The following is a 14,050-nucleotide window of genomic DNA, read 5'->3' on the forward strand; positions in this document are numbered from 1 at the left end:
TATATTCCCCTAGGTCTATGTTCCCCCACAGCTGACCATGGTTGACCACAGTTCAAGAGTGCTCAGATTGCATTATGTTGTCGCATTTGTACATTAAGTCTTTGAAGATGTTTGACCGCTGCGTGACCACTACTGACCGTTATCAGAGTTCAGCTTGCATCACATTGTATGCAATATTGCAACGTTTTAGCAGGATTTCACTATACTGTTGGCCATTACTGACCAGTACTTGCCACTGCTGACCACTACGTCAAATTCTTCAGATTGCGTTGTTTGTTACATTTGTGCATTATCAAGACGTCCTGGTTTTTTGTTTTTGATTTTATTAACTGCAAACTGACCACTGCTGGTCACTGACAACCACTACCCAGTGACCACTGCTTACCACTACTGACCACTACAGTCCACTGACTACTACTGATCACTGCTATTTCCAACTCAAGATTACTAAGCATAATTCATCAAAAGCAATCACTGTACATCAGAAGGACTGAACGTCTCTAGGAATGAACTTCATGTTAAAAGATAATATCAATTAAAACAGGTGTTCCATATAAAAAAAATTTAATTGCAAATAAGACAACAGTTTTATCCAAGCAACAATTTCATTGATAACTTTCCAGTTTTGAATAAAAGCCCTATTGTGTAAAATATATTCCTCGCAGTTAACATACCTTTCATTCTAATGTTGTTAATCTTGGCACTCTTCAAATATCAATGTATTTCAGAGAAAAAGAGAGGGGGTAAGAAATGGCCCAGGGTATATAAACATTACCCCGGGTAAGGTGTAGCCCAGGCCAGTTCTTACGGGGATAAACTCTGGCCTAGGCCAGTTCTTACGGGGGTAAACTTTGGCCTAGGCCAGTTCTTACGGGGGTAAGATCTGGCCAGGGTAAGATCTGTCCTGTTACACCGGTGTTCGGTTGTCTGTGTGTGTGTGTGTGTGTGTGTGTGTGTGTGTGTGTGTGTGTGTGTCCGTGGTAAACTTTAACATTGACATTTTCTCTGCAAATACTTTGTCAGTTGACACCAAATTTGGCATAAAAATAGAAAAAAAATCAGTTCTTTCCAGTCATCTTGTTTAAAACAATATTGCACCTCTGGGATGGGCACACACACAAAAAAATAAATAAAAGAAGCCAAATTATATGCAAACTGAATTTACTGTTATATCTATATATTTTTTTTATTTTCTAAACTTGGCACTTTGATCTGATATTCTGACACAACAACAAGAGCAGTCATTTTTATCATTTTTTGTTCAAACAGGAACTTCTTTTGCTAAGCATGGAAGTTATATTTATTTTGCATGTCTTTGGTGCAGATAGTAAAAAAGGGAAATTAATCTGTAATTAATGCTAGGGAGCTTAATTTGCGTTAAACTGATCTTTCTCATCTTAAACATTACATTTTGAAATTATACTCAATACATAAAAAGCTTGTGTGTTTTACTCTCAGTGTACAGGGCTTTCACTATCTTCATTCTCCCATGTGGTCTTTTACGGAAAATACTAAAATCAATACGACGAGTGGACTTTATAGATCTATTGGCTGAGCCCTGAAGGACATGGGCAAAAATCAATTGCGTACACATATTTATACATATTCAAAGCGCGTGCTCATATTCTTCGCGAACGCAAACGACGCCGTTTTGTTTCAAGTTGTTGACCTGCCCGTTCAATCCTATATTCAATGGACAATACACGATAACATGTGATGGAAAGTTGGAGAAGGAGACCGTTAAATATTTATTCAGAGAAAGATTTGTGAACGCCTCATCACTTACTGGATTATGCCCCAAACTGCCATAAAAATATCCACAGAATCAGTCGGAATTCACAGTTAAAAATAATAAACCATGATAGTTAATACCCTTGAATTGATGAAACAAAAAATTCCAGTCTTGACTTTTCTCAAAATGAAGTCGTTTTCACTTCATACGACGTTTAGAAGTACTTGTACTTGGCTCTACATGTTATTAGTTTAACAAAATACTAAATTTTCATATCAACTTAAAAACTATAAAACTATCACCAAGGGGAGATCATGCGTGACGCAGCTGCTTGACACTCTCGACATCTGGACAGAGGCCCTGGATGTAGGAGGAGGAGTCGATGCAATATACATGGACTATATGAAGGCATTTGACTATGTCCCACATCGCAGACTTGTAGCCAAAGTAGAAGCCCACGGCATCAAAGGAAATGTCCTCTGGTGGATCCAGGACTTCTTGAGCCACCGTTCGCAACGAGTCTGTGTCAACGGCGCAATGTCAGAGAGGGGAGACGTGACAAGCGGCATCCCACAAGGCAGCGTCATCGGTCCAGTTCTGTTCTTGCTGTACATAAACGATCTGCCCCGACATGTCCAGAGCCATATCAAGTTATTCGCTGATGACACGAAGGTCTTTGCAAGAAACGACGATGATCTCGCCACGGCAACACTGCAAGATGATCTGGATCGATTTCATGAGTGGTCAACAGAATGGCAAATGCGGTTTCATCCTGAGAAATGCTCAGTCATGAAAATAGGGAACCCAAAGACAGACAGGAAATACAACATGAAAGGCCATAATGGACAAGGGGAACTGATAGTTGTGGAACTAGCAGAAAGTGAGGTAGAGAAGGACCTTGGCGTCCTGATTGACAAAGGGCTGACCTTCAAGAACCACATCAACCAAACGACTGCAAAAGCAAACAGATTTCTTGGAGTCATCCGAAGATCTTTCGACTTTCTCACCCCCGCAGTCTTCATCCAGCTATACAAGTCTCTAGTTCGCCCGGTTCTCGAGTATGGACACACAGCATGGCAACCTCGACACAAGACACTGTGCGGCGAACTAGAGGACGTACAGAGGCGTGCCACCAAGCTCATTGCATCACTGAAGGACAAGCCGTATCCAGAGCGCCTTGCTGCACTGAACCTGCCCAGTCTTAAGCACCGCCGCCTCAGGGGGGGATATGATCGACATGTATAAATACACGCATGGCCTGTACTTGACCAGCCGCCGTGCTATCAAGGCAGAGATACAAGAGGGCACAGCCTGAAGTTGGACAAATCACACTGCAGACTCAACATCAGAAGCAGTTTCTTTGTTCAGCGCGTAACCGCCACCTGGAACAGCCTGCCAGACAGTGTGGTCACAGCCCCATCAGTCAGTGCTTTCAAGAACAGGCTCGACGCACACTGGAAGGAGCTACCTGCAAAATTTGACCCAGATTGCTATTATTAGTCGCTGTCGACATCTTGTACCACGTATGCATTTTCAGTTGTATTAGTGAGAAGACCTGTGAACAAGCTCCAAAGAGCTTCAACACGGACACAAACCAGTAAACCAGAATGAATATTGAATCGACCGTGTCAACCGGGTGTAACTAAACGGCTAAATGTTGCAGTGTGATTGCGGTGATGGCCACGTCTCCTTTACCGCGGACTTAAAAAGAATTTTTAATTGCCCTTAAAGATTTTTTTAATGCCCAAAATACACCAGAGTAATATGATTTAAACAGCGTTCTCACTGCGAATACCGCAATCGATTTATCGCCTTTAAAAAAAAAAAAAACATGTTTAAATGTTATATTTTTGAACGTCAGCTGAGGAGCTACGACAATGTAATGGGTAAGATAGTTTCTTCTCAACTGAACGAATGGGGTTCGAATCTGCCATTAGGACTTTTTTTTCTTTTTCTTTTAACCCGAAGCTTTGTAATAACAAATATAGAACACATTTTAACGATTAGATTTTTTTTTTAAGTGTATCACAAGTGAATCTTGAAGGCCTTGCCTCTCTTGTTTTTTTGTTTTTGTTTTTGGTTGTTGTTTTTTTGTTTTGTTTTGTTTTTTGTTTTTGTTTTTTGTTTTTTTGTTTGTTTTGGGGGGTTTTTAAAGGGGGGGGGGGAGAGAAAAGAGTTATAATTTAGCAACACCTTGAAGAACTCCTGTTTTGTTTTACCTTCCCTCGTAGCTTTTATGTCATCGTTGAATATTTGCAGGCAAACGAATCTGTCTCTGGAGGCAAAGACAGCAGGGAAACAAGTGAGGGGGTGGGAGTGTTTTAAACTCACTCGCTCTGCTTCTTTGTCTGAGTGTGGAATTTAAACATGGTTGCTCGAAGTGTTATATTCAGTTCGCTCTTGTTGGCTTTCTTTCTTTCTTTCTTTTCACCCATTCTTTTCTTCATTTTCTAAAATGTTTTATTCGTTTATTTTGTAAATGATAGATGAGCATATAGTTACACATAAAACCAATTAAGCACAGTTCATTGACATATAACATAATGTCCCTTTCTTTCTTTCTTTCTTTTTCTTCCCTCCTCATTAATTTTCCTTCTTTCCATTTTTCCTTCTGTCTTTTCCTTTCTTTCTTTTTGTCCTTCGTATTCTTTGTTCTCAGTCACTGCAGTGTTAAATGCAGTTGTTTCTCTGTCGATGTTCACCTCTTCGTCCTGCAAGATGGTCAGTGCGGCGAATTTTCCTCCAATCATGGCTTTGAAAGATTCTGCAACCTCTGGGTCTTTCAGTTTCTCGAGGTCGAATCTCATTCGTGTGGTACCTTGCTTTGCGATCTTCTTGAGGCGGAGTCGGAAGGTCATCATGACCAGGTTGTGGTCGCTGCCCACGTCAGCCCCTGGGAAGCTTCTGGTCCTGGCGATGTTGATGCAGGACCGAAAGCGTTTCTTCACCAGGATGTAGTTCTGGATGTTCTGGGCACAAAACGACCAGTGAAGAAGCCCTGGGTCACCCCTGACATCCTCGACCTATGCGATAAACGAAGAGCACTGAAGAACAAGAAAGGCACCCCTGAAGGAACAAACAAATACAGGACCGCCAACAACAAGGTCAAATCCAGCATGAGAAAAGCAAAAGAAAACTGGATAGAACAACAGTGCTCAGAGATTGAAGACAACCTGCAAAAGAACAACTCAAAAAGAGCGTACGCAACTGTCAAAAACTTGACAACAACCAAGCAAGGACGAGTCGGCACCATCCAGGACAAATCAGGGAAATGCCTCATTGAAGAAAAAGACATCCTACAGCGCTGGACTGAATATTGCTCCGAGTTGTACAACCATGACACCAAAGGTGACACTTCAGTTCTGAACTGTCCCCCATCAACCAACAGCGACAGCCAGCCAATTCTTCGGGAAGAAGTAGAGGCAGCAGTGAAGACACTGAAAGCAGGGAAGTCAGCTGGCGTTGACAGCATTCCCGCCGAACTGATTCAAGCTGGAGGCGAAGCGGTGATTGATGCCCTCACCAACATCTGTAATAAGATCCTGCAGACGGGAGAGTGGCCAACCACCTGGACACAATCATTGGTCATCACAATCCCCAAGAAGGGCAATCTACAACAGTGCAAAAACTACCGCACTATCAGCCTAATCAGCCACCCCAGCAAGGTCATGCTAAAGGTCCTTCTCAACCGACTGAAGCCGCAAGCAGAAATGATCATCGCTGAAGAGCAGGCCGGCTTCAGAGCAGGGAGAAGCACAACAGAACAAATCTTCAACCTGCGCTTGCTGTGCGAGAAATATCTCCAGCACCAAAGAGACCTCTACCACGTCTTCATTGACTTCAAGAAGGCGTTCGACAGGGTATGGCACGCTGCCTTATGGGCCACCATGCACAAATTCAACATCAGTGAAGACATCATCCAAGCCATACAGAACCTATACGAAAGAGCAACCAGTGCAGTCCTCTTCAATGGTAGCACGGGTAACTGGTTTAGAACCACGGTCGGAGTCAGACAGGGCTGTCTACTCTCTCCCACTCTCTTCAACCTCTTTCTTGAAAGGATCATGACTGACGCCCTGGAAGATCATGTGGGAACTGTCAGCATTGGAGGCAGAGTCATCACCAACCTGCGCTTTGCCGATGACATTGATGGCCTGGCAGGAGAAGAGAAAGAACTCGAAGAACTCGTGCACAAACTTGACAAGACATCATCAGCCTACGGCATGGAGATCAGTGCCGAGAAGACCAAGGTTATGACCAACAACAGCCAAGGCGTAACGTCCAACTTGCACGTAAACGGTGAAAAACTGGAAGAAGTCTCCTCCTTCAAATACTTGGGTGCCATTGTGTCAGACGAGGGTTCGAAACCAGAGGTCCTGTCCAGAATCGCGCAGACTACTGCCGCACTGAGTCGACTGAAGACTATATGGAAGGACAAAAAGATCTCCCTCTCGTCCAAAATCAGACTAATGCGCTCCCTCATCTTCTCAATATTTCTATACGCTTGCGAATCCTGGACCCTCACTGCAGAACTCCAGAGAAGAATCCAGGCCCTGGAAATGAGATGCTTCCGCAAGATCCTGAACATTACATACAAAGACCACATCACAAATGAGGAAGTGAAAAGAAGAGTCCAAAACGCCATTGGCCCATTCAAAGACCTGCTAACCACAGTGAAGGAACGCAAGCTCCGCTGGTATGGACACGTCACACGATCAGACGGCCTAGCCAAGACCATCCTGCAGGGTACCGTACAAGGAAGGAGGAAGAGAGGCAGACAGAGAAAGCGGTGGGAGGACAACATCAAAGAGTGGACGGGCCTGCCATTTGCCACAACTCAAAGGGCCGCTGAGGACCGAGGCAGGTGGCGCGAGCTGACCAGGCAGTCATCCATGGTGCCCCAACGACCCACCCACGGGTCAAGGGATAGATGAGATGAGAGATTCTTTGTTTCATTTCAGGCCGGCAGGCACAGGTCCCAGCACAGTTTTAAAGCGTACTTCGGAAAGCCCACAAATAACCCATGACGTGAAACAGTCAACGATTCAGGCCATGGAGTCGAGCTGGACGAAATAAATGGTTGGGAGAAGCAGCTACAACACCACAGAGCTTGATGGGTTTGTTTTTTTACTGTGAAAAGAACGGGTAAATAACCAGCATATTTCATATTTCAAACAAACAAAAATTAAGAACCACTTCAATAAAGAAGATGTATGTATGTTTTCATTAAAAAAAAAAAAAAAAAGTTGTTCCTGTTATCTTAAAAATCGATTGATGATTTGAATGATACAGGCTGCATATGGTGTACCACTGGCTTCTCATTGCCATACACAAATGTATGATCTAGGCACAAGTGCACTGGGAACAGCTTGGAAAATGCGTCACAAAATTCGAAGTTAAAACAAAAAAGTTACTCAGTAGTTTGATAACGTTAACTGCGTTTTTCATTGTACTAAAAAACAAAAACAAAAAAACAAACAAAAAACGACAACAACAACAACAACAACAAAAAAAAAACAAAAAAAACAAGGGGGGAGCACATAAGCAAACAAACACCTCTGGTTGTAAGTGTCAGCTGATTACATTGGCTGCTTACACCATTGTTTGAAGAAAATTCAGCATTGTTTCACCATGCCGCCAAGTTCCCAAATGGTCCTTAACTTTTTATTAACCCTGTTAGTAAAAGTGATCTTTGACAGACATTGTCGCGAATAAACAGAGGGCTGATTTTTCTCCAGATAACACAAATTGATTTTGTACAGGTAACACAAAGTTGGCGACCATAACTAAAGCTACACACACACGCGCGCGCGCGCGCATGTATGCTCACACATACACATGCACGTGCACACACGCGTATGCGTATCGCACACAATCAGATATTCAAACACACACACACGCGCGCACGCACACGCACACACAAACACACACGCACACACACACACACACACACACACACACACACACACACACACACACACACATTCTCGCGTGTACGTGCCTTTCAGCTGTGAAGAAGGTGGGAAAGGAAAAAGGTGACTAAAGAAATGTGGTTGAAGGATGACACTGGATAGTTAATGGACGATTTCGACCTGAATAAAGACAGTGTGTGTGTGTGTGTGTGTGTGTGTGTGTGTGTGTGTGTGTGTGTGTGTGTCTGTGTGAGTCTGTGTGTGTGTGTGTGTGTGTGTGTGTGAGTCTCTGTGTGTGTGTGTGTGTGTGTGTGTGTGTGTGAGTCTGTGTGTGTGTGTGTGTGTGTGTGTGTGTGTGTGTGTGCGTGTGTGTGTGTGTGTGAGTCTGTGTGTGTGTGTGTGTGTGTGAGTCTCTCTGTGTGTGTGTGTGTCTGTGTCTGTGTGTCTGTCCTAGTGTCTGTCTGTCTATCTGTCTCTCTGTCAATGTTGTTGTTTTTTGTGTCTGTCTGTCTGTCTGTGTCTGTGAGTATAACAGACGGAGAGACGGAAAGAGTAAGTGGGAGAGAGAGAGAGAGAGAGAGAGAGAGAGAGAGAGAGAGAGAGAGAGAGACCCAGTACTGACCCTGTGTTCACCAGTGATCAGTGGTTCAGAAAACGAGGCATGAGATGTGATTAATGGTAATAATATCAGAACGTTTATTCGACATGGTTCAAAAGTCACACTAATACTTTCATGCTTCACCCTCGTGGTTCCGCGCCGCAAGAAACACTCTCCCCATGTAGTCTTTTGCCACCTTTTGACACCTCATTCATTACACACCACAATCTCTTCAACCTTTGATATCTAATAATGTACTTTTCCTCCACTACATAAGATGAACACTTTCTTCCCTTTCATTTATCCACTTCTTTTCTCCTTTCTGTCTAATAACACTTACAGTGAATAGACGTTGAACTGAAGAAAACACACACACACACACACACACACACACACACACACACACACACACACACACACACGTGCTCACACTTGGAAAGTGCATATAAACTTTTTTTCAATAAAAAGACCAGTATGAATTTGTAAATAATTAAATTTGCGTCGAAGCCAAATAGGGGGTAGGGGAGATAACCCGGCGACAGAGGACAGCAGATTAGGCCCATGGTGATGTGGCATAGCTCAAAAGAATCACAAGAGACTGTTCTTTGAAACTGTGGTGTACTTTGTTTCTAATAAGTTGCACAGTTTTCGAGAGAGACGGTTTATTGCAAACACTTTGGCAAATTCACAATTCGCAACGTGTGACAGACGGTGGGTACACACTACGCAGCATTACTGTGGCCACTTTATTGCATATGTTGTCGTTCTGATTATGGCGTATCGTGCAGAAGGCATTACTGTCAACAAAAACATAAACAAATTCTTGTAGCTGAAATAACAAAGACACAGGTGATCACCAAACTTATGGAACGTTTTGGACCGACGAAAAGCAGCCGCGGCACCTGAGATGGGTACCCTTCAAAATTAAGCCAGAAGGGACAGTGAGTCCCAAGATTTTTTATGTTAATATGATTTTTCGTCATCTATACACTCTAAAGCACCAAAAAATGCATATGACAAATTTATTAGGGGGTGGGGGTGGGTGAAAGGTGGACCATTTCTCCTGACCGAGTAGTCGGTTAAGCGTTAGACTTCTGTTGTCAGCATTAAAATCATTCAGAGCTCTCTCTCTCTCTCTCTCTCAAACCCTTTGGACAGACATTCAGATAACACTGAACCCAGCCTGATCGTTTTTGTTTTGTTTTTTTAAAACACTGCCTTGATTATGAACGAGACAAACAAGTGGTTATCTGCACGTGGCAGGTCACGGTGGACCTTTCATGCGCTGAGTGACTGTCGGCGCGTCTTTTCGCGGATTGGTTGGCGAGATGTTGCAATGCTGCTGTGTAATCAGTTCTAGTTGCACAGCTTCTTTCGCCAGTTGATAGGGGTACACCTGACCTAAAGTGGAAATTCAGATTGTTATTAATTTGTTTGTTTGTTTTTCTAGTCTTTATCCCCCTGTACGTTTGTGACCTTATTCAGAGATAGATAGATAGATAGAGACAGACAGACAGAGACAGAGACAGATACACATTAAACAAAGAAACTTGCAAATAAAAGTACAATCAAAATCAAAAGTATAAAAAATATGCCGACATATTTCCGATTTTAGCCAGCTGCTTTTCTGTGCAGTGTGCAGGCTCTCTCTCTCTCTCTCTCTGTGTCTCTGTGTGTGTGTGTGTGTGTGTGTGAAAAGTGACAGATAATCATATATATTTTTAGAACCTATTGTACTTGGTAGCAACGATATAGGCCTACTGGCGTAGATATGTACCTACACATGCCACGTGAGCCCTTAAAAAAGATTAACAAATGCTTGTTCTGCTCTGCTACCTGCCTCAACTTGTGCCAGTGTTTTCACGCCAAAGCCCGAGCAGTGCTCAGTGCCCGATTCATCAAACCGATTTTTTCGACTTTTCACAACGTGATAACAATTTGGGGAGAGACACATACGACTTTTGACTTCCGGACAACTTACGAAGTTTGGGCACAGTTCGAGAATTTTCGTGTCGGCATGTCAGAACATCCCAGTAAGGCGGTCTGTCTTTCAAGTCATACCCCCCCCCCTTCATACCCCCCCCCCTTCCCCTCTCCCCTCTCTTTGTGATGTAAACGGGTGAACTTGTCGTCATAGAATGTGTATAGACAAGTGGGTTGAAATGTTGATAACTTAGTTGTGTTGGGAAACTATGTTTTGTGTCAGTGAACAGCCAGTTTAAGTTAATCTGTTGGCTTGTGGAAAGCTACCCATTAAGTGAGGGAAGTACTGGCCTATATATTTTGAGTTCCCCCCCCCACCCCACCCCCCCACCCCCCCACCTCCCTCTTATGTTTTGTTACAGATATCTTGTTCTGTATTTCTGATGTATTACTTACTTGTTTTGTATATAGTAGGTGGGGTTGGTTCAGTGTGAACTGAACAGATCTATAGGCTAACACATTGTCAGAGTGTGTTGAAGGTTTTTCATGTGTGTGTGTGTGTGCACATGGGGGTAACAGCAAGTGTTGTGGAACACATGTTTGATTTGTTGGTTGTTGTGGTAACACGTGTAGGAGTTGTGCTATGTGTCAGTGGTTTACTTTGTTCAGACAAAGTGGGAAGGAACATTACAATGTGATTAATGAGTTGGTAAACTATGAGAGCATCGAGGGGCAGTGCTATGTTGTTGCATATTGCTGTTCACCAGAGATATGTTGGAAGTAATGATTTCCTTACATGTACTTGTGTCAGTGGGACACCTTGTGAAAACAAAGAGGAGATTTGTTTGGTAATGGTAACACACAGTTTATTGTATGATGCGTAACCCGAGTTGAACACTGGGTTGGGTTGTACTGGTCAGTCATAGGTACAGTGCACTGTATGGTATGTCACTGTTGGTGGCAGGTAAGCTTAATTAATGAAGCTTGTTTTTACCACACATAGATCTATGTGTGAGAGGAGTGCATACTGGTGGACATGTGATGAAAGGTGCTGAGAAGGTATAGGCCTTTCATGTCAGTGATGTCAGGATATTTTGAGATTTTACCTGACCTGGGTTTTGGTTGTGTGTTTGTGTTCCAGGTGTGCTGCTTGTAGATGCTGCTTGTAGGTGCTGCTTTAGGTGTAGGGTGAACTTTTCACTGTGTGCTGATTGTAGGAAGTACTTGAAGTAGGCAGTGTGTGCTGCCTTAGTGTGTGTTGCTTTTGCTAAGTAGGGTGAACTGCTTAGTGTGTGTGCTGTATTGTAAAGTAAACACTCTATAAAAACCACTCCATGTGGCCCTGCTATTGGTGTGAGGAGAGAGTGGGTGAGTGCATCATTAGTTGATCCTATATCCCCCTGTCTGCTCCCCTCTCTCTTGGAATAGAATCGAACCAACCACACACTTTCGAACAGTTTTTACACTAGGAACTGCCAGCAGCATCTTCTGCCTGTCCCCGTTGTCGCCACTTCTTCTAGGGCTTGGGAAAGCTGCCGGGTGTTGAAGGGCTAGCTCGTCGTTCCGACATTAGCCTGGTTGCCTGTCCAGCACTGGTGACTTTTTTTTTTTTTTTTTTTTTTAGTGAGGAGGAGTTGTGCAGTCCCTTCCCCACTCTCTCGCCTACTAGTACCAACGCTCACAGTCCCACAGGTAAGTACAGATACTGCCACGTGTAGGACGGCCTCGGCAGGTGCAGGTTTTTTCTTCGGAGTTCCGTCTCCTTGGAGGACTTCCAGCCAAGGAAAAGAGCTCCCCCTGCCCTTTGGTCATCCTCTTCCGCCTTCACAACCGTCAGCTGGGAAAGGTTTCCTCCTCCGCCTGGTCCGTCGTTGGGAGACTTCACATGTGGCAGGTAGTACTGGGTTACATGGTACCAGTAGCAAGGGCTATGCCCCTGACCTGACCTGACTAAAGGGCAGTGACACCCACCGGGCTGGCTGAGGGCGTCCCTTTAGTTCTTTTTTCTTCTTGGGAACATGTAAGAATGAGTCAGTCAGTACTCGGACACCGAAGAACAATTCAAGACTCGTCTACATCATTCCTGGGTGGTGGTGGGGGGTCACAGTGGGGGGGCGCACGATTGGCCTCGGCCTTGTGGACTATTGTACTTATTGAACACTGAATCTATTAGTGACAGGCTTTGTTACGCCGGCCGGGACACTTGGTGAGACAACCCAGCTTCAGTTCCAGTCACTGTGCAGTATCAGTATCAGTAGCTCCTTGAGGAGTCACCATTGCGTTCGGTCATAGACACTAGAATTCCGAGATACTAGTGTCTTTGGTTCGGTCAAATCCAAAAACGCTACACCACATCTGCCAAGCACATGCCTGACCAGCAGCGTAACCCAACGCGCTTAGTCAGGCCTTGAGAAAAAAAAAAGGATGTATTGAAAAACAAATAAAGAAACTTCCTCAGAAACAGAAGCTACATGTCCGTTTATTTACCACTCTGATTCACACACAAGAAGTTTAAACTGGGGGGAGAAAATAATGTGCACGTTTCCTATGAAAAGTCATTTCTCCGGGTTTTTGTAAGAAGACGCGACTCCACGGCTGATGACCACTGATCTGAAAATCAGTGGCCGACGACTTCTTGCGAAAATCCGTATCTTTCCAGTGAGTAGTAATTAAGAAGAATCAAAAGTGTGCACTGCACACTGTCTTAATGGTTTTTACAAGCAGCAGAAACAGTTGTGCATGTAGGCAGTCATACTCCTGTTTTCAGGGGGTGGTTGATCTTAAAGAGCCGTGAAATCTCATGAAAGTCTGCCCTATGTCTTTATTAAGATATCAATTTCTGTTTCCAGCAGGTTCAGGCAGAAAAGCCAGACAGAAGACAACTGAGTCGGTGTGAGGAGACTGGCACATAGAAGTCACAACATATGATTCAAAGAGCCTCACAGGCCATTTTTATAATTTTACAGCTTTTTCCATTCCTTCAGCCTGCATCCACTTCCAGTACTAAAAATTCAAAATGGCACTGGCTTTTTGCAAATTGCGCTTGGGGGGAAAGAAATATAATTAGTTATTTTTAGAAATATGAGTGCATAGACTTTGTCAATTCTGGTTGTTTTACTGGTAATATTTATTTAGTTTGGTTTTATTGATCATTTTGTTGTTGATTTATTTATATGTTTATTTGTGTTACTGCTGGCTGTATTTTAGCTAGGTATCTTGTCATTTCATTGTGTATCATATACTTTGTGGGTGGGAGGGCTGTATTAATTAATATGGCTTTTAATTGGGACTGATACTGATGCTTACCACAATGTTTAATTTATGATACAGAGTTTAGCAGTGAAAATATGTGTAAATATGTTGACAGTCATGCTTTTATGTGATTGATTGTTTTAGGTAACATCCTTATACATATAATCAATGTGCATCACACTACGTGTATTATCATAATTGTTCACCCTCACCTCCCCACACATTGTGTTTCTTTCCCAGCTCTCATCTCTTCCTCGATCTCAATAAGTGTTTGGTATATGGCATAGTTGTAATGCAAGAAATCTATTCAACTCTTTGCGTTATTCTGTTACTGTTAGCAATATTATGTTTTTGATCATTATTTTTTAAAATTTATTTGCTGTTTGTGTCATGATGTTGCATTGTTCATATTGTTAATCTCACTTTTGCTAGAAGTAGTAGAAGAGCCATTGTAGTAATAGCAGTAGTATAATTATTGTTATTGTGTCTTTTCTCAAGAATATGATAGAGCTCTGGAATGAGCACTGTTTTAAGAATATACCTTTAATTTGTGTTTAGTAATACTCATTATGTGATACTAGTTTGTTTTGCTTTATTGCTGTTAACTCATACTTTTATTAGAATTACTGTTAT

General features: G+C 43.0%; 2 protein-coding genes across 4 annotated transcripts in view; both read left to right on the forward strand.

Moving 5' to 3' along the window:
• Positions 1-2,560: 2,560 nt before the first annotated feature.
• On the forward strand, positions 2,561-2,977 carry LOC143280873 (uncharacterized). The gene has a single exon (XM_076585652.1). It carries the CDS (start codon positions 2,561-2,563, stop codon positions 2,975-2,977), a length of 417 nt encoding a protein of 138 aa, XP_076441767.1.
• Positions 2,978-10,183: 7,206 nt separating this feature from the next.
• The window catches only part of LOC143282212 (uncharacterized), a 28,486-nt gene continuing 24,619 nt past the window's right edge, over positions 10,184-14,050 (forward strand). For 2 of the 3 annotated variants that reach the window (XM_076587817.1, XM_076587835.1), the window contains exon 1: positions 10,184-10,275. In XM_076587817.1, coding sequence (XP_076443932.1) covers positions 10,260-10,275 — 16 coding nt within the window. In that variant the 5' untranslated portion in view covers positions 10,184-10,259. Of the gene's footprint in view, positions 10,276-12,729; positions 12,824-14,050 lie in introns of those variants that run through there. The other variant, XM_076587823.1, reaches the window with a different exon arrangement.

The sequence above is a fragment of the Babylonia areolata genome, chromosome 1 (genome assembly GCF_041734735.1).
Source record: "Babylonia areolata isolate BAREFJ2019XMU chromosome 1, ASM4173473v1, whole genome shotgun sequence".
Taxonomy (NCBI): domain Eukaryota; kingdom Metazoa; phylum Mollusca; class Gastropoda; order Neogastropoda; family Buccinidae; genus Babylonia; species Babylonia areolata.

Coding starts and splice junctions, on each gene's coding strand:
- LOC143280873 (XM_076585652.1), top strand. CDS start 2,561: ATGAAAGGCCATAATGGACAAGGGGAACTGATAGTTGTGGAACTAGCA.